The sequence below is a fragment of the Calypte anna genome, chromosome 3, assembly GCF_003957555.1.
Source record: "Calypte anna isolate BGI_N300 chromosome 3, bCalAnn1_v1.p, whole genome shotgun sequence".
NCBI lineage: Eukaryota > Metazoa > Chordata > Aves > Apodiformes > Trochilidae > Calypte > Calypte anna.
Genome location: NC_044246.1, coordinates 26,646,995 through 26,674,951, shown reverse-complemented (window position 1 = coordinate 26,674,951; position 27,957 = coordinate 26,646,995). Strand labels below are relative to the sequence as shown.

The following is a 27,957-nucleotide window of genomic DNA, read 5'->3' as shown; positions in this document are numbered from 1 at the left end:
TAATTACCTGGCAGAATTAGAAGCTAATTTGCCTTTTGTTGGGTATCATGGTGACTTACAATTTATAAGCCTTCAGAAGGTAGTACCTTCAGACTGCAGCCTTTGCTAGCGTGAGAATGAAGTCACTCCAAGACTTGCTTACTGAAAGTCCTTGCCTGTGTTTGCTCTAGGTGGGAGCAGGTTACTGGAGGTGAAGCTGCTGCATGTGAGAGCCTTGCCCTGGCTCCCCTGTTCTCTCCAGCACAAAGGAGATTGGGTGCCCTACCCTGTCACTGAGACTCAAAACCAGAAATGAGGAACGTTTAGGGAAAACAACTGTTTGTTTCAGTGATGGCTATGAGGAGCTGCTGTTTAAGTTGGAACTATTAAATAGATAATCAAGAATTCAGTTCTTCTGAACTCTTATCTGGTTTTGTGAGATGTTTAAAATCAGAACTGCTGAATTGTGGTATTATTGCATTTTACACTATTTTTGGTGAAAGTCTCAGTTGGATTGGTAACCACAGCTTGAAAATCCCAGCTGGCAAATTAATTCTCCATGTACTCCCCAGAACCCAAATCTTTGGGGACTAATGTAGGTTCAGTGTTACCATCCTGACAACATCTTATCTGCTCTACCCTCACCTTCCCTCCTCCAGGTAAAGGGGTCTGCATTCCTGGTTGTAGGTAAAGCTCTCCAGCACCTCCTTCATCAGAGAGGACACAGTGGGATGGGTTGTTCTAAAGGTGCCACTTTCCCCATTTCTGATATGGTGGATTGACACATGGTGGATTGACACTGATACATGATTCCACGTGGCTGCTGAACCAGGATATACTGAAATGGAGAAGGAAGGGGTGCCAAAATATCATGCTACTGCCAGGTACCCTCCTGGTGCTTGATGAGTGATCCATACAGCATGAAAATAATTCTTTGCCTTTTGCAGCACACCTGTAACAACGGTGAGAGCTCATTGTTCACCCATGTCAAGGTCTGAAAAAAAGGATGAAAGGGATTTATACTGATCCCTAAAATCTTGTCTTCAAGTCTCTATTGCTTTCCTGTTTCCACTGGGAGAGTCCAGCTTAATCCAAATGCTCAAGATCTTTACTGGACAAGTAGGGACTGCCAGTGCGGCAGAAGCTGGGTGTGATCCGAATCTACATAACGCGCACCAACTGGATCGGTTTCTACCTGGAGGTCTGGCAGGCAGAGCCCTAGGGGCCCAGCCGGCTTCAAGCTGCGTGTGGGGGTCATCTTCTGCCTTCCCTGTGGTTTACAGCTGCCGATCAGGGAAGTTTTTGTTTTTGTACTCAAAGTACCTTGTTTTTGTTAGAAGCGGATTGCTTGGAAAAGAGTCTAAATAAAAGCCTCCTTGATTTGTTGCAACTTGCACATAGTCAAGCTGCTTCTTCGGAAGGAGGCTGGGGAGGCCACCCAGCACCATCCCACTTCCCTGAAACTCCAGGAGAGTGGGGCTTTGCCCCCCCTGCCTGCTTCGAAGGTGCTCAGTTGCCTCGCTGGCCCCCGAGCCCCAGAACCCCCCGAACCGGGAGGCTTTTCCCTCCCTCCCCTGCTTCCAAGGCAGCCGCTCTCCTCGCCGTCCCTTCCCTAGAGCTTGTATAAATGGCTCTGCCAGTGGGAACGGTGCGCATGGGCTCCGGGAGCCGGCACCGCTCGCCGCCAGCTCGCTTCCTTCCACAGGCAGTTGCGGAGCCGGTGGGGACAGGGAGGTGCCGCATCCTTCGGGGGCGCAGCTCCCTGAGCCGGTGGCGCGGATCGGGAGGTGGCTGTTTCCACATTAAGGGCTGATTCGGAGCGTTTCGGGGATGTTTCCTGCCGTTTCCCTCAGCGGGTGCGCAGGCAGGCAGCACAGATGGGACCCGGTTCCGTTACCCCGGCAGTCGATCCGGTCCCGGCCATTCCTCTCCGGTGCCCCGGGCATCCTAAGCGCACCCCGTCCCGCAGGGGGCGCTGCCGGGGGGGGCACCCGGCCTCCCTCCGCCTGTCAGCGCGGTGCAGCTGCTGCCCGGGGCGCCCTCCCGATTGGCTGCCGATGACATCACCTCCCGGCCTCCCGGCGGGACGGCGGCGCCCCCATCCCCGCCCCGCCGCCCCGCTATTGGCCGGCGGGGCCGTCCCTCGCCGCTCGCTCTGCCCTCCCCGGGCCGTACATTTACGCGGTAGCAAAAGAGAAAGTAATGAGGATGGTGCGGGCGGCGCGCGGGGCAGGGGGACGCGGGCGGCGTGCGGGGCAGCGGGCGCGACACGCAACAGCAGCGGCGGCCGTGCAGGGACACGACGTACCGGACCGGAGTGCGCCGCGCCGGTTAGTGCGGGGGGAGGCGGGAGGGAGCGCAGCGGGACGCGGTGCCTCTTTGGGACCCGGGTGCTGAAGGAGGTCGGGCAGAGCTGCCGCGGTGCGGAGCACCGGCCTGACCGGGCCCGCCGCGCGGGGGGTGGCGGACCTGTGTTCCTGCGCCCGGGGGTAAAACTTCGGGTTTCCTCTTCATTTTGCGGTTTCTCCCGGTCCCTGGCTGGGGGCGTTGTGTTGTCTCCGTCGTTTCATTAATTTATTTTAATCGCATCAGGCGGAGGCGCTCGGGGCTTGTTCGTCCTTTTTTTCCCTCAACAGCCAAAAGGGGTGAGGGGAGCTCGAGAATACAAGAATAGGCTGGAAAACCTCCCAGGTGAGCCGGTGCCACTCCGCTCGGCCCCGGGACCGCTTCCCTCGACGGACGGGTGGGTCGTGGAACCTTTCCATGCTCCTGAGCTGCCCGCGGGGCTGCTCCGATGATGGCTCATGCGGAGGGAAGGCAGCGTCTTCCAGGCTGCCCGGGGAGGAGGTCTAGATGTTCGTGCTGGGACATCCCTGTGCCCCCTACTCACGTCCCCAGCGCGAATCTGGAGGGGGAAGACGAAGCGCTGCTTGCTGTTTGCAAGCGCTCGCTCGGTTTCGGGGCTTTGGCGGAGTTGTTGAAGTTGCTGTGAGGATGTTTGTTTTCCAGCGAGAGCCACGGTTTTCTGAAAGTTGCTGGGGGAGGGGAGGCACCGTCGGGGTTTTCTTAGGTTGTTCTGTTCTTCTTGTCTTTCTTCCTTCCTTCTCGAGTGGAGCATGGTGGTTGGTGGTGGGTTTAATTCCGCATGATGTCTCCGAGCAAATGGTAAACCAAAGGTTGGACACGCTGCAGCTTCTTTTTAGAACCTGTGAGATGTGAGGGGGAGAAGGGAACCGCTGCTCCAGGACTGCTGGGCAGCAGCAGTCTGCCCGGGGCCTGTGGGAGCTGGATTAGACTCTCTAAGGGGGTGAGGGGAATTGGGGGAATGGATGTGCAGGTCATATGCTTTCATTCTTTAAAGATCCCCAGAACCTAATTTTCCTGTTTGTTTTGTTTTGGTAGGTTTTTCATGTGTTAAGCTTAATGTGTTAACGTTTGTAATCATCTCAGAGATTTTATTCACAAGCTAATTTGGTTCCAACTTGCTGGAGAAGTTGCCTATCACAGCTGACACATTGAGATCATCCTGCGTGTTCCTCAGAGTAGTAGAGTCAGCCCAGTAGCTGCTTCCTTTGCAGTAAGCAGTAGGAAGGAGAAGATGTGCCTTTCTGTCATTATCAGTTGCAAGCCTTGCAGCTCGGGGTTTCAGAATAGCTCAGTGCCATCTGCATATAGACAAATGCCTCCTCCTGGGTGTAGCAGAACAGTCCAGGCGGGTCGTGTGTATTCTGTGTACCATGTGTACACGTGCAGATAGTTGAAGTATTTGCTGCAGGATTAGAAAAGGTTTTTTATCAACTACTGTTAGCTGCTAACTGTCAGAAGGGTTTGTTAGACTGTCACCCATGGGCTGTATCTGTAGACCTGTGTGATTTCATGACCTATTCTTCCCGTTCCCCCACCCTTTTTTCTTTTGCAGGGTGATCTTGAGTTCTTCCTAACTTGCTAGTGCTCAGCCTCCTCATGCCTCCATCTCCTTTAGACGACAGGGTAGTAGTGGCACTTTCAAGGCCCGTGAGACCTCAGGATCTCAACCTTTGTTTAAACTCTAGCTGTCTTGAATCTGCCTCTTCTGCTGGTGAGAGCCACTCCAGTCTGCTCAGCGCAGCTGTCGTGTCCCTAAAGACTGCTAATCTCACGTATATGCCCTCATCCAACGGCTCTGCACGCTCCCTGAGTTGTGGATGCAGCAGTGCCAGTTGCTGCACTGTGTCAACGTACGACAAGGACACTCAGGCCCAAACTCAAGCGAGCACCAGTGTCGGAGCCTCCCCTGCCTGTCCTGCCAACCAAATGGTCAACAGCAATGAGAACGCTGGCAGCTTGAGCCCCCTGGGTGGAGTGGGGAGCCCAGTCTCGGGCACCACCAAGCAACTCGCTAGCATCAAAATCATTTACCCCAATGATTTAGCAAAGAAGATGACCAAATGCAGCAAGAGCCACCAACAGAACCAAGGGCCTGTCATCATTGACTGCAGGCCGTTCATGGAGTATAATAAGAGCCACATTCAAGGGGCTGTCCATATTAACTGTTCTGACAAGATCAGCCGGAGAAGGCTTCAGCAGGGAAAGATCACAGTCTTGGACTTGATCTCCTGCCGGGAAGGCAAGGACTCCTTCAAGAGGATCTTTTCCAAAGAAATCATAGTTTATGATGAGAATACCAATGAGCCAAGCAGAGTAATGCCCTCCCAGCCACTCCACATAGTACTGGAGTCACTCAAACGAGAAGGCAAGGAACCCCTAGTCCTAAAAGGTAATCCTTCTTTTTGCCCATGCATGGTGTCATGGTTTGCTCTGCAATGCCTGTTCTCTGCCTGTTCTCTAGTGGCAGCCTTGCTGATGACACTCTGAAAGTGTCTGTTTATCTCTAAGGAGGGCTGGTGTGCCTTGGGTCACTGGTGGCAAAGCAAATATCAAAAAATGGAGCTGGTAGTGGGGAAATGCTTGCTCTTCCCTGACTGTTGTCCTTGAATAGTGGAAACTGGAAAGTAGGTAACTGGAAAGAGGAGGAAATGTGCTTCACGGTGTCTGTGCAGACAAAGAATTTCCCCTGTTACTTGGTCTGAGTATTTATAGTCCAAGGGGCAGAGGTCCAGTCGGTACACTTTTCTTTTAGGTGGCCAGACTGACCTTTACTGAAGGTAAACAACTCAGGGGTACTGGAGAGTAGAAGGGAGGAGGGAAGATGAGGGAGGCCACTTGGTCTGAGGCATTGCATCATGGTCAGCAAAACTTGGAGAAGTCAAGCCTTGATTTAGTGGTATTGGGTCACAGTAATGGAGAGAGGAAGGTAATTAATTTAAAAAGTGATCTGAAAGTGTTTTGTTTACATGTACATATGCTTATATATGTATATGGCCTGTCCTGTAAAAGCTCCTGTTTAAAAATCCAGTGGTGTTTGGTCTATCCCTTAATCCTCTGGGAGATATGAGCCCCACCAATTAAGGCAGCATCCAAGGACACTTCCCTTTCTTCACTTCATTCTGTAACTCCTATTTATAACAATGCTGCCCTCTAGATTGAATCTCCTCTCCCCTTGGTGTTTATGCCTTGCAGAGACATGGTTGGCAGAGCCTGGCTGTGGCACTGATAAACTATGGAGGGATTTATTGCTTAGCTCACACTGTCTGCATTTAATTCACTTAATTTTTCTATACAGCTTGTGACTCCCAACCTGCATAACGTGGCAAGAGAATGGGTAGGGCTGATAACTGATCCCTTTCTCTCTGTTTAGTTTCATAGCTTTATAGCAGCTAAGGGTCCTGTGAAGTACTCTCCTGTGTGTGCATCTTGTGGAAGTTTAGAATTGCCCTGAGCTTGCTCCTAGCTAGTGTATGGTCATGCTGGGCTTTGCTGCAGGTTCCCTGTTTCCTTTTAATTGAATCTCTCAGGTTATGATGGTGCCCTTCATTTCTAAGAGGGTGAGAGGAAGTGCTTTGCAGAGTGAGGTTTCCACTGAAGTCCCACATTCCTGGTGGTAGTCTTTGCAACTAGATTAATGGTTGTAGCATTTCCTGTCATTAGAAAAATGGGATCCTGAAACTTTTTTCTCAGTGTTTCTTTGAAAACGTTGAGGCTCCTGAAAACTGGACCTTAAACTAGAAGTTTTGTAGTACATGAAATCAAGATGTCCTGGCTGAGATGCAGCCACAAAGCCCAACTAGGGGGCAGCACTGAACTATTGGGCATCTGTCTCAAAGACCTTACCAACAGAAATTCCCTGCCCAGACTGCGCTGCCAACAGATCTGTAAGTGTGCTAGGAGACAGAGGAAGCCCAAGTGCTATGATTTTTGGATGTAGTGATGGGCTAGGCCACAGCAGGCCTCTCATGGGGAAGCAAGCTCCTGGAGGAGCTACCCTCATCACCTCAATACATCTCCTGTCCTTTAAGGTGGGGCACAAACCGGGGTTAAATGGAGCTGAATGTACACGAAAGCAGCATTAGAAAGGCTGTGATAACATTTCCAAGCTGGAAGAGCAGTGCTGGAAGTGCTGGTTTAGTTTCACCTGTTTAGTTTTTGCATCATGCTTCAGCAGCCTGAGAGCTGGTGTGTGCATGTCCCTGGGTCCAGGCACTGAAATGAAACTGGGGTAGCTGGGGAGCCCTCTTTGCCTCCATATGTTATTTCAAGCAATTTCTCCCGCGTACTGTGATCCGATCCTAATTTATTGCCAGCGCATCTGATCCCCGTGTTGTGTTTGCAAACACTGGTTGCTAGCCTGGCTGTCCAAGCTTATGTCCCCCTGATCCGGTGCCACCTTCTCCATGTTTGGTGCTGCCTGTCAGCCCGTGTCCCTGTTGCTGTTTTCATGGCACAGTGTCGTGCTGTGAGGCGAATCCCATCAGCAAAGCTGAGAGTTGGGTTACAGCTCCTGGGTTATGGTGGGCTGGGGTAGTGATGTGGCCCTCTGTGCAGTTAGGTTTTAGGTGGCTGAGTCTCTTTAGGCAGCAGAGAAATGCTGTTTCCAAAGACCAGTCTGTGATCTACAAATAAATATATGTATGTATGAGGCACCTTATTGGGCTCAAGTTAAAAAGAGGTGGCCTGATTTATTTTTAATGTAGCAGACCAGTGTATAAACTGTGACAAAAGAGTACTGAGGTTTTATGTATGCTGTGCTATAGGGGAATTTTAAGACCTCTGTTCCTTCTTTCTTATCAATGCTTCCCTTTAATGTGGAGCTTTTTTTTTTTTTTTTTGCTTATAAATATAACATTTACATAATTTCAGTTTAAGCTTTTTTGGAAGCAAAGATTTGCTTATTTCTCTGTTCATGAGGCACAACAGCACTTGAGACAGGCATAAACCCTGATTTTTATAAGAAGAAATGTACTTAAAAGTGCTGCTACATGGGCTCTAGCAGCTGAAGCTACTGCTCAATCTTTACACAAACCTGGAGGAAATTGTTTGCCCTCTGACACGTACCTTCATGCTAGACCATGGTATTGCATGCTTACTGAAACCTAAAGGTCTTCCTTCTTACAGATTTGATGGGTTGTTGTGTTTTTTGGTGTGGTTTTTTTTCTTTTTGTCTGGTTGGTTTGGTTTTTTTTTGTTTGTTTGTTTTTTTTTTTGTTGTTTGTTTGATTGGTTTGTTTTTGTCTTCTCAATGGAAGGAGAGAAGGAAAAAACAGTGTCCCTTCTGCCTGGTGTCAAACCTGTGTGTGGCTCTGGTCAGGCTCAGCAGCCCTGTCCCTCCTCAGTGATGTTGTGTCCCTTTCCCTCCTGCAAACTCAGTGGTGAGGAACCTGTGCCTTCCCTGAGCACCGCATAGTAATAGTGGCTGGGAGCCTTGGGTTTTTGTGTGCTTGAATTTGCTACTGGGACCTAAAAATAGAAGTGGGAAATGGATTTGCATGCAGATGAAATATTTTACACAGAATTGAATGTTTAGATTTTCAGTTCAGCGTCTATTTTCTAAGTTAAATATAAAAATGAAACAAAAAATGAAAAACTGAAGTGTCTGTGCCAATACATTTCAACAGTGTTTCACACAAGGAGTTACCGTTGTCTCCCTGGCCCATATCTAGCAGTTTATCATCATGCCTGTGAGTAACAGTGGCAGGACCCTTGTGAACCCACTTAAGTCTTGTGTTTAGCTTTTACAGGAGTCTGTTTGACTGCAGGAAAATGCCAAATTCAAAAGCAGATGTGCAAAAGGTGCAAAATTTTTCCCTGGCATGCTGTAATCTGATGGCTTGACTGCTGCAAGGGGGATGGGGAGGAAACGACTGGTGATGATAACAACTGGTTTCTTCTCTGTTCTTGTTTCTGGTCTGAGGAGCTTATTTATACTCTGGCTTTCAGTATTCTCATTGCTCATCTATCAGGGAAATAAATAAAGTGGCTTGCTCCCATTATAGCAGGGAGTGTAAGACCTGCCAGCAAACCACTTCATGCTTTCTGCTCTGGTTTAATAATAGCTTCAGATCTCTTACCACACTCAAGTCTCATGTCAGTGAAGTTGAAACAACTACAGAGGGACCAAATCACCTATAAAATGAATGTTCTGTGTTGTGCCTTGTTTGTGTAAAATAGTCTGATCAACTGCCTTTGGAATACCTGACCTGGTTACAATCTCTTGCAAATGCATTATTAACTGTATAGTTAAAAAGTGTCAGTATGGCTTTAAACCCTAATTGGATTACACTGCACAAGTGTATTTGACAGTAAAAATTGATGCAATGCTTGACAAATCCAGCTGACCAACAAAACATGTGCCTGGCACTTATCACCACCAAAGATCTTCACTGAATAATTATTAGATCATGGCTGTAATAGGGAAATGTATATTTTTAAGTGTTAAGTAATGCATGTGAAACATTCAGTGTGTTTAAAACTAAAGTGTGTTCCCTCTGTGCTGTAAAGGAAATCTGGCCCCATCAGTCACTGGGGAAAAAACTTCTGCTGGCTTTGTTAGGGCTGAGATTTTTGCCTTCAGTTTTTAGACTGATTGCTGGAGCTTAAAGTGATATCTCTTTCTCCACATGAATAGATAATTGTGTTTTCTGTAATGCCAACCAAACTGGTTACTTGTGGCTGTTCCTTTTGCATACAGATAAACTGAAGCAATAGTGTGGTTGGAGACCAGTGTCTTTTCTGTACTTCGTGGGGAAGCTTCTGTGGAGGAGTGTATCTCAACAGTAATGGGAAGTGTAGCATTTCCTCTCAGATGATGCCATCTGAGCACTTGAAGTGCTGGCTTGTACAGTGCCTGTCACATTTTCACTGTTGGTGATGCTGCCTTGGAAAGAGAGAAACAGGAAAGAGAAGTTTGGTTTTTGGCTCTCCAACTTCTTACACCGTTGGAAACGAGACTAAGAGTCAAGAAACAAACTTACATTAGGCAAGTATTTCTGATGCTTGTAAAGAAATGTCTGGCTCCAGCTATGTTTAAACTGGGGGGATGTCTCCTGCAATGTTTCTGGTAGGTAGATGTTGGGTTATAACTGGCTGAATGCCCCATGTGATGCCCTTACCCTGTTGGAGGTGAAACACTCTACTAGTAACATCTTTATAGCTGTGTGCTGTTGTGTCATCTGGCTTTTTACTATTAAGGTAAGCTCAGCCTTTTTGAGAGGCTCAGGGTGGAAGAGTAGCTATATTTAAGGTTTAAGTGGCACCTGGATGTTAACTAATACAGACAGACCTTTTTTTAGAGCCTATTTATGATTGTTTTCCTTTCAAAGCAGTAGCCACTGATTTTACTGTGCTTACGAGAACAAAAGTTTTTGGTGAGATTACCTTGGCTTTGCAATGTATTTCAGATGTGGGATCAGCCCATATTCTTTAGGCTATGACTTTCTTTACTCTGTAAAAAGCCACATTATTAATAATTTTTATTTATACAAGCAAGTGTGAAGTGAAGAAATGCCATAAATAGGAGCAGTGTTCACCCAGTCTTAACATTTGTCTGTTTTGTGTTTTTACCAGCCAAGCAGGAGAGAAATATTTCTGAAATATTCAGTGTGGACCTGCAGAGCTATATAAGTCACACTGTTTAAAGAACTAGATTTCAGTAATCTATGAAAATGACCTAATGCATCATCCCTTTATGCGTATGATAAGATTATGTCTGGTCTCTTGGACTTGTTGGGAAGACTCTGGTGGGTCTGGGAGGGTGCTGGCTACAGAAATCACAGGTCTGACCTGAATTATCAAGAGCACTTGTGTGCCTGGAGCTTTGTTCCTAGGTACTCACCTGAATCTGCTGTCAGTGTTGTTGGCTGGTTGGTTGTTTTTTAAAAACTCCTCAGCACTCCAAAAGTTAAACTTTTTGATGTGCTGTTTTTTGGTAATACGGGGCTTAAAGAAGATGGTAAGATATTGTGGATGTCACCTTTCTCCTCTTCCCTTGAAAGTCAAAGCTGGCAAAGAGTCCTTTTGAGAGAAGGCTGGATAAAGGTACTGTATTGAACATTGTGCTTTTTTCAGCTGGCAGCTCTATCATGTGTCAGCCTTTCATCTGGTCATGAACTAGTGAATGTTGATGCCTAGGGTGGCAAGGCTCACACTTCTGGGTTTGGCCACCAGTCCTGGCTGTGTCTCTCAACTCACATTGCATGGAGGTGAAACAGGGGGCTGCTGTGAGCAGAAGACATGAAGGAGTTCAGCAGGGTTATTTTTGCAGCTGAGAAGTCCTGATGTGCTTGTGGTCTCTATGGGCTGACTAGTTGATGCTCTCTGCTTCAGTAGCTTCAGTAGTGGTGCTGCAGTGGTTTTATTTTTTCTTAATGCCTTGTGACTTTTTAGTACAGAAAACTCTTTGCCTTTATCATAGGTATTAATTGAAGCAACCTTGTGCCTGGAAGCATCTCAGCCCACTGGAGGTGGGGTTTGGTTTTTTTTTTTTCCTTGCTGTGAAAGATGTGGGTTATCCAGGATCACATGTTCCTTCCAGACTTTTTCTCTGACCTGGTTCTGGAACTGTACAGCAGCATTTTAGAGCTGGAAGCAGAGTAGGGGGAGACTGGAGAAGTCTCTGTCCCATGTGATGCAGGGACAGGGTAAGCTGGCTAGAGGGATAACTCAGCTTAGAAAGCAGGACAGTCTTGGGGCCAGGGATGCTCTGGCCAAGGCAGTGCAATGCTTATTCTCTTGCTCTGTGGATAAGCATGCACAACAGGCTTGGCCTTGGACAAGTCATTTTAATCTGTTCTCTGTTTTCTTTTTCTCTCCTTTGTGCTGTTTGTAACACTGAGCTCATCTCTCTTGTTGCCATCAGTCTTAAGTGTGGTTGACTGGGTTCATCCACCATTATGAGGTTGTCCTGGAACAACACAGCTTCCTGTTGGAGAGAGTCTTGCAGGTACCCCCTCGCCCTCCTCTCCTAACAATGTATCTTCACTAAGACACTCTAGGGGATTTTTTTCCTTTTAAAATTCAACGTTCATTTTTTGTGTCTTTCTCTGCTTGGGAGGGATCACCTCCATTCTAAAGGAGAGCTCTGCTTCCAGTGAGACCAAAATACAGAAGGGGCACAAGCTTGAGATCCTGACATTTGTTTTTAGTAGTGCCCCTACAGAGGGACCAGAGCCACCAAGTCTGTGGGGAGCTCCTGGGATCTCCCAGGAGTAGGTGCCACCTAGTCCCTCTTACCCTGGAGGAACCAGCATCCCATTGCTGCTCTGAAGGGCAATACTAGGCTTGTCTAGCTCAACTATATCCACAGCTCCCTTGGCTGGGGTCTGGACAGCCCATGAGTCCCTGCACTGGGTGGTCCCTACTGAGGGGGTCTGGGGTTAGTGTGGTGGTGGGGAATTGTATCACCTGTGTAATCACCTTCTGCTGCCCTCAGTGGATGGGAGAGCTTGGGAACCACTGCTCTCGCTGGGGTTTTCTAGGGGCTGCTTTGCAGGTGTATGTCACTACATACGTTTTGAAGACAATGGCTTTGATGGAGGAAATTGGAAACAATAAATTAGAAAATTATGTAGACATGTTAGTTCCTACTCTTCTACTATGCTTTAACTTTAAAGAATCTGCAGTGTGCCTAGGTTAGCTCCCACTTGATTCACTGTAACAGAGTACAACAGCTTCTAGTTAAAGAAGAACAAAAAATGTAATCCTTGTCCACACATGAATTATCATGTATATTTTTTCTTACAATGGCTTAAAGAGACTTAGAAAATAGAAGATAATTTGCAAGCTTCTGTCATATCAGTAAAAATTGTTGTCTCCAGTTTCTTATGCCAAAGTGTAATACTAAACCTTATGTAAGCAGTTGACCAGTAATGTTTTAAGGCAAAAGCTGTTATTACAGCAACTGACCTGTAGTGTGTTGGTAATGGGCTCTAAGCTCCACTAAGCTATTGGGTGGGTATCTCTTCAGTTGACAGAAACTCAGAATAAGCCTTTTGCTGGTGTTTAGAACTTGCTGACTTATTTTACATGCAAAACCACTTAATGTGATCATTTAACATGAGGTTAATCTTAGGTTTATAGGTGTTCATGTTAGTCCTGTAAGGCAGTGTGACATCTCTAAGGGATAACACAATGCTTGGGCTTTCTGGGAAGCCGTAGTGTTAACTCCCCTGTGGAGATTGGGTGACCCAGGCTGGTTTTGATCTGGATAAGAAGATTCTTTGGTTGGTTGCTATTAAGCGTTGGGTTCTGTAAATAAGTGAAACTCTTTATTTTTTGGTTTTTTTATCTTTCCCATGACTCTGGAGTATATGGATGCAAACTAGGTCAACTTCCTCTTGACCTTTGGGGGTTTTCGGGTCTAGGCTTTGCCTTCCTGACCATCAGGATTGGTATTAAGAGCTGGCAGGGCTGCCCCTGAGGTTTGTGTGAGCGTGGGGGCTGGTTTGGCCTCATGCTAATTCCAATAGTTTGCTGCTCTTATTTTTAGACATTGTATTACTGGGATACATCAAGAGATCACCCTTAACTTTCTCTGGGTTTTCTTTATGTGCTTTGAAATTCCTTGCTGGAAAGTGTCAGATTGGAGTCAGATATCTCTAGCCAAAAGAATATAAACTCTCTGTTTCCAAACAAGTTTAGATCCAGCAGAGATGGATTGCCCCAAATGCTGATGCAGTATATCAGCACCTTGTTTTCCTTTTGTACTAACGCAAATGTCGCTGATGCTTCTGATGGGCAGGAGCAGTGATTTGAACTGGAAAAGAGTTCGTGTTCATCCTCAGGAGAAAGAAAGGAGCCTGCTCTGTTCTTAAAAAGAAGCTGTCCTGAAAAGGTTGCCCTTAAAAGGTTAAAGTGAGTTAGTGGATGGCTGAACCATGAAAATGTCAGTGTTCACTAAAACATGAATTAAACAGAAATGTTCACTCCCACACATCCAGGATCAGATATCTGACACAGTGCTGGGACCATTCTCCCTCTGCAGATGTGCTGAGCCAAAGCCCTCTGGCTGGTGGCCATCTCCAGGCCAGGTGCTTGAGGCATACATGTGGCAATGGGTGGGAGAAAACTGATAATAGGTTAAAAACCAAACCAAACACAATGTTCTGAGTAAATCTGATCTTTTCTACCTCTCTCATAGCTCTTTGTCAATATAAAACCGTTTGTGGTATCTTTATTGCATTAAAATAGTTTCTCTTCCCTCCCCCTTTGCTTCCCCTGCCTCCTTTGTACATAGCTTTAGCATTTCTTGATGACCTTTCTGTTAATATGATTTCCAGTGGGAGCTTTTCACAGTAGAAGTATGTATTCCTTCAGGGTTTATGCTGACATTTCCAGTGATTATTTAATTGGACTTCATGTTAGCCTACATCCCCACGGGAATACATACTTTTGCTATGAGAAGTTGTAACTCATCTAATTTTAAGTTTCTGCTATAAATGCTTGCCCTCCAGGGAGGATAAGTTCAACCCTTGTCTGTTGCTGCAGAATAGGCACTGTAGTGTGTTTGGGATGTGGGGTTTCTTGTCTTGTTCCTAATTACGTTGTTATATAGATTAATCCTAGTACCAAAATTGAGAACAGGCCTTCTCTTTCACCTTTGTGAGCTCTCCTGGAGGATAACTCAACTCTTTGAAAGATGCTGTCATGTGGCTTATTTTCCTGTGAATATTTTTTTTGTTTTTCCTTTCAAGCAGGCAGACTGCATGCTCACCCAGCATAGGGTGATGTCCAGTTACAAAGCTTCATCCGCTGTTTTGATTTTAGAAATGTGGTCTTGAAACATTGTCAGTGGATTCTGGATGGGATAACAACTGTTCCAGAAGCAGTAACAGCATCTCTTGGAAGAGCTGGCAAATAAGGTGGGAAAGGGAGGTGTGTGACTTGAATGGGTGATCAAACTCAAGAGTTTGAAGAAAAACTTTAACTTGGAGACGAAAAAGAAAAAAAATTCTCAAGAAAGCTTCCCTCGCAGCAGGCTAAGGGGGGAGAAAAACCCCAACCAAACAAACCCAAAACTTAAAACCCCACCCTAACAAAAAGCAAACACGAGTTACTGGTTTTTTTCTAATTTGAAACAATTTGTATGATCTAGTGGTCCTCGAAAGAGCAAAGGGCTGAGGACTGAAGGTGGGCAGAAGGAAGTCATGTGTTCAGGTATGGGAGTGACAGGAGGAACTTGGAGCAGAGCTGAGCAGAGCCACCATCCCTGGGCACAGCCTAGCAGGGGAAGATGCTTTCAGTGGCTGCTCTCCTGCCTCCCTGGGACCTGTCCCTACCTCATCTGGGTGCGTGGTTCCTGGTGTCAAAGTACAACATGAAAGTAGATAAGACCAGGGACTGCAAAGGCCAGTGGGAGAAAATGTGTTGCAGTGAGGGGTATCAGCCATAGCAAGATGAAATTAACATGCAAACATGGGCTCATGTGCCTCAGTGCCAGGGGAAAACCATTCCTCTTCATCTGGCATTGTGCTCTTGACTTTTAAAGGAACATCAAAGCAGTTGTATCAAGGATGTGTTTGTGACTCTTCTAGGCCAGGATTTGTGTACAAACTAACCTCTTGGGATAAATCCCACATGGAAAAAAACTGACACTGCAAGTTCTCTGGAATGCAGGGTCTTGCCTCTTTTTGAAGTGCTGTTGGCAGCTTGATTAGAGGGAGAGATTAGGCTGAGTGTATCGAGGTGGAAGCTGTTCTTTGTGAACTATGTTTAGTTTTACTTTTTAATGTTTGTTTAAAGCTTAATCTTATGTGGCAAGGCTGATGCTGAATGCAGTGTGGGTGACAGGGAAAGAAACTATGTGATGTGTCTTTTGAACTTCTTATGGACAGGTGAGAAATAAGCTTGCAGGAGCAGAAATTCTGACCTACTCTACTTGCTAGTAGCGATAGAAGTAGAAAAAAAAAATCAGATTTGGGAAAACAGTTGGGGAAATACAGATTGTTGAAGTAAGTGTAGATACTTATGTTTTAAAAGGATGGGTTTTTTTCCCCATCATCTCATTTAGCAGAAGGAATGGTAATGTGGTAAAAAAGTCCTCATGCCACTGTGGTCTCCTGGTACTGCAGAAGGTTAGACTTCCCATTGTTGTGGACTTGAACCTCATATCAGATGGACACTCAGAGAGCATTCCTGAGGAAAAGGACTTGTGGGAGGCAGTAAATGAAAAGCTCAACAAGAGCCACCAGTGTGTGCTCACAGCCCAGAAAGCCACCTGCATCCTGAGCTGCATCAAAAGAAGTCCAGCCAGCAGGGAGAGGGAGGTGATGCTGCCCTTCTGCTCTGCTCTTGTGAGACTGCACCTGGAATGCTGTACACAGCTTTGGAGCCCCCAGCACAGGAAAGATACAGACCTGTTGGAGAGGGTCCAGAAAAGGGCCACAGAGATGATCAGAGGGCTGGAGCAGCTCTGCTGCAAAGACAGGCTGAGAGAGCTGGGGCTACTCAGCCTGGAGAAGAGAAGTCTCTGGGGAGACCTTATAGCAGCCTTCCAGTCCATGAAGGGGGCCTACAGGAAAGCTGAGATGGGGCTTTTCACCAGAGAGGGTAGTGACAGGACAAGGGGTAATGGATTTAAAGTGAAAGAGGGTAGATTTAGGCTAGGTATTAGGAATAAATTCTTCACCATGAGGATAGTAAGATACTGGAATAGGTTGCCTAGGGACCTTGTTGATGCCCCTTCCCTGGAAGTGTTCAAGGCCAGGTTGGATGAAGCCTTGTGCAACCTGGCCTAGTGGGAGGTGTCCCTGCCCATGCAGGGGGGTTGATCTTGATGGTCTTTAAGGTCCCTTCCAATCCTGATTATTCAGTGATTCTATGATCATCTTCCCTACAGTGTTTTAGAAACAAGAACCACACACACACACAATTTCTTTGAAATCTGAGGAACTCCTTTTTGTCACAGAGTGTGATCTGATTGCTCCCCACCCCTTTTGACAGAAGGGAGTTAACCTTTTCATTTCAACTTCCTGATGTGTGGGCCAAATACAATACAAATACAATAAATTCAACCATGTGGAGATGTCTGCCTCAGTGAGGATGAGTTCCTAGTGCTGCTGAGCAGCAGCCCTGGTGGTGAGAAGGACACTTATCTTGGAGAGTATGAGCACCCTCATAGTGACCTGCTTGGATCACCCCCATTACTCTAGAAGGGGTGTGGAAAGCACAGTTCTTTGTCAGAATTGCAAGTGGAGCTCTGCTTGGGCAAGGAAAATTGCAGTCTTGTGATGTTCAGGAAATTTGGGCATCCCTTCTTTCATAACTCAGGGTGTGTAAAGAAGAGTGATACTCAGTATACATTGTGAACCATTTTTGCAATGGCTAAAATGGTGCCAGCAACAGCTGTAGGGAAGTGTGATGACTGGATCTTCCACTGCAAAGTCAATTTAGCTGTGGTGCTCTGTGGGTGCATCCCTAATCATCCATCCCTTCCTTGCTATTGCCTTTGGTACCCAGTAGACTGCCTCTGCTTAAGACTAAGAGTACTGCAGAAGATGTATGGTGGGCTAGGTGATTTTCTCTTGCTTTCCATGTCATCTGGTGGTGTTGGTGGTTGGCCATATCTGGTTGGTCATGGCCCAGATGCAAAATGCTTTATTCGTGGCTGTAAATATCTACAGATGTGGTTGTGTTAGCTGGTGGTATGAAGAGACAGTCTGGGTGGTTGTCTGCATCCTGGGTGTGGATTTGGCCTATACTGGCTGAATTCTGTTTCACCCTGCACAGCTTTTTCCCTTGGTGGAAGGAAGCAAGCTGTGATGGATTTGCTGCTAAAAGTGAGCCTGTGTCAAATGAGAAGCAGTGTCGCTGAGGGATCTTCTGTGCTGGAGCTTGCTGGTTCTGTGGAAAAGCACTCCCACCATATAAACCTGTGGGGGACAAGTCTCTGCCTCCAGGTAAGATCAGCCAGCTTTGGTCCTCTGCCCGCCTGTCATGGGAAGGTCAGCACAAGGAAAGTGATCCTGCTCACTTGCTGAAGCTAGTGGGGACTGTAGCCTCAGCCAAAGCATAGGAATATGTGAGAGTATGGGGGGGTGGAAAAAACAAAAGATAAGTAAGCAAGATGCTCAAAGGTAAGTGTGTCTCACATAAGTATGGCACCACAGTAAATATTGTGTCTTGCCATGGTACAGGAGCAGCTCCAAGTGCTGGCAGTAGAGGGGTGGTGGCTGAGCAGCATGCCAGCCTGCAGCAGGACCTCCAGGCACTGGTGGTGGCATGGCACAGTGATGACCCTGAGCCTTGGATCCTTCTGCCTAGGTGGGGAAGGGCTGCAGCCTGTTTTTACCTGTCTGTTTTTACATGCTGGAGTCAGGTTTGATTAACCTTGAGGCATCCTGCACTCTGAATCAACTTGACACAAAGTCATCTGTTCATTAATAACACAGGAGCAGTTTAATTGTTGTCTTAGTGGAAAAATACATGAGACTGTCATCAGCTGTTGCTTCTGGCAGTACTTTTCTGTAGTAATGTAAATAAATGAGGTCACAGGCTTAAAGAAATAGGCTGCACTTGAACAATTTCAAAGTGTCATCTTAAAGATATGTACCAATTGTCCAAATACCTGTTGTGGGCAGCAAATGCTCATAATGTTTCAACCTTAAACACACTCAAATGCAGCTGCAAGAGCTTGGTTTGCTGTGTGGCTACTGACAGAGGGGGTGCAGGATGGTTGTTTTAAAAGTTGGCTTCATTCCTAAATGAGTAAAGCATTTGGTGGCTCAAACCCTACTATTGCCAAATTCTGCACTGCTCCCTTGCGTGAGCCCAGCTACTCAAAAGGAGGTAAAATTGCAGACAAAACATCTCTCTTCATACTTCATAGTGAGCTGGGATTTCTGCTCTTGTCATGCATGTGCATGTCTGTGGTGCTTTTATTTTTCTTTGAGATGGCTTTGTGCTATTGTAATCAAGGATGAGTGGATCCAGAAATCCGCCTGGACAGCTTTGAAAGCTGTATAAAAGGTTTGTTTGTCTCGAGACCACGTGTTCTGTCTAAATGTGGATCCTGCATCTGCAGTCTGTCATGTATAAAAATATGTTCTTGTTTGTTATCATAACAGGAACATCCGGTACCTGCCATGCTCAGAACAAAGTATGGCCATGCTGATGAGGTAATGCAAAGGTATTGCTTTATTGCCAGGGTATTTTATGGTAACTGCCTTGCTAAAATCTCTCTCACTTGGAGGGAGCAAGGTTACTTACTCTTTAGTGTGGGGTCAGAGCCTGTTTCCAGGTAGGAAACATATTGCAAATCGACAAAAACATATTGTAAACCCAAATCCTAGTTTATGTATAGTCACACAGCCATAGAGCAGTAATGGTGGTTGAAAGAGGTGCCAAAAATGACACAGAGGGAAGGCAGGTGTTACTGTACTCCTTGTACTTTAGTTCTTGATTTGTTCTTTAAAAAAAAAAAAAATCACTTGTACAAAATGTGTGCAGGTAAGGTTTGTTATTCTTGCTTACTTAGAAGATGATTAGTTCTATTGCAAGGTCATGATCCCTTGTACAAGCTGGTTGCCTAGTTTCTACCATGCCTTTTGTGCCTATTTTGCATTGTATTTGCCCTCTTCTGATGACAAGTGACACATACCACCATGTTTGGCATGATTTTTATGTGAACACCATGCTACTTGTCTTTTTTAAGTTGTTCAGAGCAGCTCTGGCTCCTGTCCAGCTGTTCACCTGGCCTTACAGTGCTGGTGTAAGCCCCAAGCTCCCATGTGGTTTTTGAGCTACTAAATCTGTGTGCAGCAGCTGCCGGGGTGCTGCTCAGCAGGGGATTTTGAGGAGCATCAAGCAAGATGTTTATGAGCAGATGTCTGCAGAGAACAGAAACAAATGAGCATGAATAGCTGGAGTATGTATAGTGCTGACTTGAAACTTGTAAAAAGTTTGGAGGTCTCAAACAATTCAAAGTCTGTTGTTGCTCTCTGACAGGGCAGCATGGTGTAATATGTCATGCAGTGATAACTGCAAAAAATCTGTTTCTTCACATCAGTGGTGAGCAACAGCCCTTGGTCTTTTCTTGTGCTTCACCAGATAGAAAGCAAGGTTGTGTGCCACAGAGGGTTCTGCTTCATTGATACATTTCCTTACAGAGGAAATACTGTGAGTTCTTCAGTGCTGGGCATCCTTGCATACCATTCATCTGAATTTGGGTAGGTTCAGCCACCCTAAAAACCTACACAGCAACTGTTGTGGAGTTAAGTGCACAAAACCACTTGGAATGTTCTCCGCATCCACGTGTGGGCTGTGTCAAACTGGCTGGATGGTTCCGGCTTTTCGGGGCATTTTGGTAGTTAAAACTTTAGATGTGGTACATCTAAAGCTAGAAAAGACAGGTTACAAGCATGACCTTCTATAAAAATGAACATTAGTGGCTTATCTAGCTGCTGGCATTTTGGTTTATCATTGAAAATGGCTGCATAGCTGAGTCTAAGCTTCATAGCTGCCATTCAGATGCACTGCTATGCATGGTAATGGCCTTTTCTGGTGGGTATGTTATGTTTCCTCCATCCTTAGGCTGCCTGTATGTGATGACACGACTTTGCATATTGCAAAGAGCAGCTGAAAAGTTAGTTTAAAATGCAGTTTGGTTTTGTGCTAATGGGAGGCTTCTGTCAGGTTTTGCTTCCCTTCCAGGTTCCCTGTTACTGGCCTCTGTCCTTCTAACAGGTTTGGGAAGGCTTGAGCAGCTTCAGTACCAAACCAGCTTTTGTTACAACCACGAGCACAAGCCTCTTTCCATGCCTTAAACTTCCTCATGATTTGGACTTGCTTTCAGTAGCAGAGATATATCTTGGCCCTTGCTGAGTTTTGTGAATCAGCTCTTAAGATTAGGCTTCTTGAAGCTTCTTGGCTTCTTTGGGTACAGCCTTGTCTTTTCCAATCCTTCTCCCCTACTGCATGGAGACTTTAAATGCTGAAAAAGCAGCTGTTTGCCAGAGTAATACAAGTGCATGTGAATATCCTGTATGTTGTATTTACCTTCATGTAGAAAATGTCCTTTTCTAACTGGTCATAATGAGCTTCCCACAGATCTTTTTTTGGGTAGTCTTGTAAACTTGAAAAACTTGAGTATTATGCGTGAGTCCACTTAAATTAGACTAGTGCCTCATAAATCATCTAGGAGCAGGGATAATGTGTGGTGATTGTGGGAGGACCAGGTTAAGGGAACGGTGCTCATGTGGTGTCTGGATCCTGTGTTTGGACCTGCATGACTTGTATGGAAGTGCAGATCCAAGCTAGGATCCTACTCTTGTCTTCAGATTCCCTCCATGACAGCATCTTGCCGTTTCCTTTCTGGGTATTGGTGTGTCTGTCCAGTCCTCCCTTGTGAGCTTGCTCACATGTCTGAGCCAGCTCAGATTAGTAATTCTGTCTTCTGTATGGTATTATTTCAAAGATGATTGCTCTGAACCTTTCTCAAGTATGGTACTTTAAATATTGCTTGAATTGATGGTATTTTTTTTTAACTCCCGACCCACATGGTGGAGGAGAAAAAGGAGAGGCAGGATGGCATTAGGAAAGGTGGCTTCTTTACTGATGAATGTCAGAAAAGAAATGTTACATGTAGTTATTGTATATTTGGCTACCCCATTTGTTGAATATCTTCCACATTTTGTATCTGGCATCTCCTTCCCATCCTTCACCCAGACACTCCTGCTGAAGTAGTGGGGATTGCCTTGTACCTCTTGTTCTCTGCTGGGTGTGGTTTTAAGAGGAGCTCTGCATATTGAAATGGTCTCTTGTCTTCTCTTCCCTGTTCTCATCTAGAGGACTCAAACTAGTGTAAGAGTTTCCTTCTGGCCAGCAGGGTAGGCAGAGGCTCCAAAAGGAGGGCCTAAGTGGTGAGGGAAAGAGCTTGTTCTCTCCAATGCTGCTGTATCTCATAAGGCAGCTGGTGAATCAGGATGGTGTCTGCCACACCATGTGTCCACACCTGACTGATGAAACATTGGGATCCTACCTCTGCCTATGACTGCTCACTCCCAGAAGGCTATGTGAGAGGTGAAAAGTGAGGGTTGAATCTGCAGACACTAAATCAGCTTCATGAGTTCTCTTGGGAGCCCCATTGTGCTCTGTTTATTCTTTAAATAGTGGGATTTAAACTGAATGGATTGATTGCCTATGCAGGAGGATGGGAATGTGGGTTAGGGCTTATCCTTTGGCCCACACTGTAGGCTGTTTGGACAAGACTTCAAACATCTGCTTGAGGACCATGATCTTTGTTTTTTTGAGTAGACTGAGAAAACTTTTCAGATGCTGTCAAGGCCAGGGGGAGGAATTTACATTTGAGTTCAGATTTTTGTCCTTGATCTTCCTTCCATCCTACCCCCTGTTATCACAACTTAGCAAGTAGAGATATTTAAGGCAGATCTGTTTGTTCCAAGTCCTTTAAACAGCAGAAACTGCTGAAGACGTGTGTTTTTGAGGCACGGGGAAATACCGTGTTTTGTGAGTGATTCAACGATTTCTGGGATAGTGAGTTATGAGCAGCATGTGAAGAACAGAAGTCTGGATGTTTAAAAAGGGCATGTGTATTAGAAGTGTTCAGATATTTGTGACCTAGTCTGAATACCTTGTGTCCATCACATACTGGAAAGCACAATGAGATGGGTACCAAGTCTGTACCACCATGGGCAAGCATGTGGATATTTGGAGCCACAGGATTTATGATACAGGCATGGAAGCCCTTTGCTATATTTGAACCAGAGCTCATGTGACATCGAGTTTTACCCTGTGTTTAAGTCTTCCTTTGGCAGATCACTGTGAAAAAGCACAGAAAAGACAAAGAGCTTCTTAAAAAAAAAACAAAAAAGCCCTGAACAAACCACCACCACCAAAAAAAATTAGCAGGATGGTGACATTCAGCATTTATTTTGGCTGGTGTAGCTCTTTCTAGTAACTTCAGTGTGTAGTGCTTCTTCCCCTTGTGTTGATTTTCTTTTTTTTTTTTTTTTTGGCTTGCATTTAACAAAGTGCAATTGAGTCTGAACACTTGACCCGTCTCTATGTGGTGTATGACTCCAAGTGCCCTGCTACAACACAAAAGTGCACTTTTTGTGGGTGAGGTGGGGGGTTATATCATTGCATTTCTTCTCTTTCTGCCTTTTTCTTTCAGTGGAACCACCTGTTAGCATTACATCAGCGGCTCCCAGGAACTCAGCCTCCTACCAAAGGCCTTACACAAAGTAGTTCTTCTTGTATTGTTTGTGCTCAAAGAGCTGATGTCATGCCAGCTGATGTCATTGTGTGCTTTGTGTAATTGCTATGGAGACTGGGCAGGTGGGGAGCCTGGGGCTGATGTAATTGCTGAATGAGGTGTAGAAAAGAGGTCTGCTTTTCTTGCTCCAGTTCTGGGCAGCCTCCCTCCTGGAAGAAGGAGGTGGGGAAAGGGAGAGAGAAAATACTGCTTGAAAAAGCCAGCAAAATGTGCAATAGAGCCAGGGGAGCACGAGCCAAAAAAATTACTTCTTCCTCCTCACTTGGATCCATTTCCCAATACACATTAATGTCCTAAAAATAACTCTTGCTAGATATTTTCAGGCAACCGGGGCAGAAAAAGGAGATCTGTTTGCCACATGTAGAGTGATCACTCCTGTTCCAATTAGATTACTAGCAGTGGGTTTCTGTTGTTCAGCTGCACAAACGTATAGGTACTGTTCCCCAGAGCAATGCCAGCACATCTGTTTTGGACAGGTAAAGCTGTCCCAGGTGGCTTGCTGCTCTGCCTTAATGTGCTGCTAGTCCATTTGCTTGTAGTTTTGTAGTTTTGGTGATGTTTTCCTTCTTGGGAAAATGTCTTATGTCTTCCTCTCCCCCCTCCCCCTGCCCATCTTTCCCTCCTCCCATGGACTCGCAGTGATGTAGCACAGAGGTGGTTTTGAGTCTGTTCCTTGTCACTGTCAGCCTTCTGGAGGGGAGGACAATCCATGTTGCTGATCCATGCCACTCTTGCCCTTGGTGGCAGTGCTCAGCTCCAGTCCTGATGGCTCTCAGTGTGTGCTCTGAGGAAAGGTGGGTCCAAAGTGTCGCTGATATTTGGACATCTAACCAAAATATCTGCTTTGTCTCTTTTTCCAGGAGGACTCAGTGGTTTCAAGCAGAACCATGAAAACCTCTGTGATAACTCCCTCCAGCTCCAAGAGTGCCCAGAGGGGGGAGGAGGGGGCGGCGCGGCTGCTGTGCCCCCCACACTACCTCAGTCCATCCCTACCACGCCGGATATCGAGAATGCTGAGCTCACCCCCATCCTGCCCTTCCTCTTCCTTGGAAATGAGCATGATGCTCAGGACTTGGAGAAAATGCAGAGGATGAACATAGGCTATATAATCAATGTGACCACCCATTTGCCCCTCTACCATTATGAGAAAGGCCTCTTCAACTACAAGCGGCTCCCTGCCACTGACAGCAACAAGCAGAATCTCAGGCAGTATTTTGAAGAAGCTTTTGAGTTCATTGGTAATTACTCTTGACTTGAAATACTTCTGGTTTATTTGCCAGGGTGAATGTTATGCTTTGCTAACTACCCTGAAGGCTGTTTAAGGCCATACTGCTCTTGTTTAGGCTGTCAGAAACTGCAAGTACCTCATGCTTCCACTCGTTTCTGGCATATCCATTTGGGTAGCCATGGGCTACAATTTTATCCATTGATACCAGCCTCCAGATATCAAAATTCAGAAAAGACCACAAAACTGAGATTTTTGTTATCCTCTCTTTCATTCCTTTGCTTTCCTGGATTCCAGTGTCTTCCAGCCAGTTTTTCATAAGTACTTTTAATGGTGGCTGAGTCTTTCCTAACTTAATTTCATGAGAAAACTGCAAACTCTCATGTTCCACTTGTTCAATTAGATTTATAACTTTAGAGAATATATGTGTGGATAGTGATGAAAACTTGCATTAATGAGCCTCAAGAACTTGTAGGTTCTGTGAGAGAGTTTACCACAGGCATGCAGCTCCATCTGATGTTGGGTAGTTTACTGAAGAAATGACCCCATCACATTACCTGCATTGCTCTGAGCCTCTCTATTGATCCACCTAACTCTAAGCCAAGTTTAGGGGTGTATTTGGCTCTAGTCATTCAGGAAAAAGCCAGGTGGCCTCTTTCAGCAAAGCTGGTCAGTAAAGACATCACATGATACTGAAAGCTTTTGAGGAGCTTCTCTTGTCTGTCTTTGTAGGCACAGGTTTCTGCAGTGCATTTTACAGCATTAGGGATGTCCACTTGTGCCCCTCTGGCACAGGGATGTGTCCTAAGATGTTTTCTAAGAAATGCTGGGGTGGACCATGTATGCTTGTCTTTCCTAATGCTGAGGCTGGGCTATTCTAATTTCCAATACTTCAAACTGTAGTGGAGGATGAGACAATGGAAACTTGCTTATGTTCTGTGACACAGTTTAAGTGAAGTGTTGAAGTGGGCACAGAGTAATCTTTTTCCCTACCCTTAAACAGTTGATGTTTCTGGCTCTTGAGTCGGTGTGTGGGTGTGTGGCTCCTCTGAAAATCAAGCCTGCTTCTGCTGGCTCTGTAAGGGTGCTCTTGGGCTCAGCAAGGACCTGGGTGTGGGGCTGGGTCCCAAGGTAGGACATATTCCTCTGAGCTCATCTGCCTGGGAAGGACAGGGGCTTGCTGCTGTGAAGCAGACAGCTCTTTAGCTGAGTCTGGCTGTGGTTTGGTTGGCAAAGGGTTATTGTGTGCTGATGCGTACAGGCTGTAGTCATGTTAGTGAAGGTGGATAAGGAAATCATTGCTTACACTGCAGTTAGGTGGAGTGCAGCTTTAAAGCTTAAGTCTTAACCATGGAGAGCTTCTACCATCAGCTCTCAGGCTGTTCTCCACAGTGTACACTACATAGAACCAAATTTTTCCTGGGGTTCCTAAGCCAACCTTGACTCTGCTGGTCAGCTGTCAGCTCTTCAAACTTCTGGTTACTGTGTGCATGGGAAGGCAAAGGCCACTTTTTGAGTGAAGGGACGAGGTGGAACCCGCTCTGAGGGCAAGAGAGAGAACCTTGCTTTGATCCTTTGGGAAGAAAAGCTGGTTCAAGAAACCCAATAAAACCTTAAACTTTGAATTCCATAAGATGGGGTGGTGCAGTAGGCTAAGTTTACATAAATAAATGGCAGAGATCAGTTGAGGTTCTCTGGTGCAGGTGGAAGATTTCTGCACCCAACATCCCTCTGACCCGCAGGATTAGAGCTCTTAAAACCACTAGAAGATAGAATTCAATTTATGAACTTACTAAGGACAGAAGAAGCAGCCTTGCTCTGAAAAGGTTTAGAAAGTGTTTCAAAAGCCATTTTACTTTTCAATAATTACAGCTTGAGGGTCTGTCTTTGTTTTTAATAAATATTTCTTCCTTGAGAGTTTGTCTCTATAGCAAATCCAGCCAGCTGGGGAAGTAATTAGTCAAAGTTTTCCCTTCTTCAGGGTAAACTTTAAATTGCATTTGAGAATATTTGGGAATGTTTAAACAGCAGATCATAGGCCTGTGATATTTTTAAATATGTCTTGAAAAAACACAGCATAACGCAGGTTTAGCTAAGACCAAGGCCATAGGAATTGAAATAATCAAAAATTCTCTGAGAAATTGTGTCAAAATGCATTAAAGAGTTTCAGCTTTCTAGAATACTAACTGGCAAAAATGTCTAGAGGGAAGTTGGCTTCATTTATCTTTCACAATACAGGTTGAGCATGTGGGGTGGGATGAACCATACTCTTGGAGGGGTTGGACTCATGCCAAACCTTGTAAACAAAATTCATGCTCCTCCTGTGGACTGATACAAAAGAAATGCATTGAAGTGTCCTATCTTGAAAGTTTCTCTTGTTTTAAAAGAAAGCTGTGGGAGATGAGAATGGTAGTGAATCTCCACTTTTCTCATTCTGTAAACAAAGAGGTAATTCCAGAAGCTCTGTTCTCCCTCAGTCCTGCCCAGGTTGTACCTCTCTAAGTGATGGATCTTGGTGGAAAGCCTGTGTGCATGATTGTGTGTTTTGTTGTCTCCCTCCCTCCCCACCTTGTCCTTTCCCCACCACTTCCATTGAGAAGTTCTGGAGAAATGTTGATCAGAATGTGATGCTGCACTTGCATTATGAAGACACAGGGATGGCACATCCCCTTTTTACTCTGCTGAAGGTGGCTGAGTCACAGAGCTTGTTATGCAGCAACTGTGGGGTCAGAGTTTGAGGTCTCTTACTGCTGGAGTCCTAGTTATAAACTGGATCCAGCTCCTGCTTTTGTAGTGACACTACAGCAGTGTCCTGTTGAAGCTCATTTCAAGAGTAGCTTTGTGAAATCTTCAAAGAATAGGTCTTTGAAACAGACACATGTTTATTAATTGAATCTAAAAATACCTGGTTTTGAAAAGGCGGTGTCCTCTTTTGAAAGACAGGGAGGTTGGCATGCTGACACTGGCATAGAAACAGAGGTGGAGATAGAGTTCAGGCTGCCTCATTGAGGGCCTTCATCTCCAAAATAGATGCTCTCTGGCAGCACACATGAGCAGTGCAGCAGTGTCTCTGAATTCGTGCACAGTTCAATATTTTTCAGTGTTATACAGGCTTGTGTTTCACATTCAGCCACTCTGAAACTCCAGTAGAAGATGGACTGCAGCGGAAGGGGAGGAGATGCTGCTGTGCTTGTAATAAAATAGAAAGACTTTTCACGTTGTTACTCCTAATTGCACTGAGCTTTTTCTAATTTACATCTAGCAAAAAGCTTATTTTCTTCTGTCTTTCTTTTTTCCAGAGGAAGCTCATCAGTGTGGGAAAGGTCTCCTCATCCACTGCCAGGCTGGTGTCTCCAGATCTGCCACTATAGTTATCGCGTACTTAATGAAACACACTCGCATGACCATGACAGATGCCTATAAATTTGTAAAAGGCAAACGACCAATCATTTCCCCCAACCTTAACTTTATGGGGCAGTTACTGGAGTTTGAAGAAGACCTAAACAATGGTGTTACACCACGAATCCTCACACCAAAGTTGATCGGCGTAGAGACTGTTGTGTGACAGCAAAGCTGTAAGGAGGTGGTCAATGAAGGGGTTAACCTATTCTTCATCTAATTTAGGGCAGTAATGGGTGGGGTGTGGATTTTTCTTTTTAGCTTTTTCTGGGGGGAGGGGGGCTGTCAAATTGTTTTGTTTTTTTTTTAATTTAATAAAAACCTTTTTTTTTTTTTTTTTTTTTTTTAAGGAAAGGTTTTTAAAAGAAATCTTAAGAATTTTGCTGTGTTTGGGATATGGTTGTGATTTCCTTCCCAGATGCTGGCAGAGCAGGGAGGCTTCAGAGCAAAAGGAGTACTTTTTAAAAACAAAAGAAAAAAACCAACCTTTTTTTTTTTTTTTCTCTTTTTATTTTTCCCTCCTCTCTAGATACTTGTAGAGTTTGTGGCTAAGTAGTCTGTGCAGGTTCATAGACTGAAGAAACTCAAGTTAAAGACAAAACAGCCAAAACAAAGCAGAAAAAAACCTCCCTGAAATACTAAGGCCTCAGTTCTGCAAAGGCTTTGCTAAAGATAACCTAGTAAAATGCTCACCAATACAAAGGAAATTGGAGCAGCTTAAAAAGTCTGTAAGGCACTTTTAACACTCCTG

General features: G+C 45.4%; 1 protein-coding gene across 1 annotated transcript; it reads left to right on the top strand.

Annotated features, from left to right (window-relative positions):
- The first annotated feature begins 2,224 nt into the window (after nt 1–2,224).
- Nucleotides 2,225–27,535, top strand: DUSP10 (dual specificity phosphatase 10). Its single transcript, XM_030448231.1, has 4 exons — nt 2,225–2,309; nt 3,899–4,735; nt 23,443–23,820; nt 27,107–27,535. The coding sequence occupies exons 2-4, from the start codon at nt 3,943–3,945 to the stop codon at nt 27,370–27,372; spliced, it is 1,437 nt and encodes a 478-aa protein (XP_030304091.1). The 5' UTR covers nt 2,225–2,309; nt 3,899–3,942; the 3' UTR covers nt 27,373–27,535.
- Nucleotides 27,536–27,957: the final 422 nt, after the last annotated feature.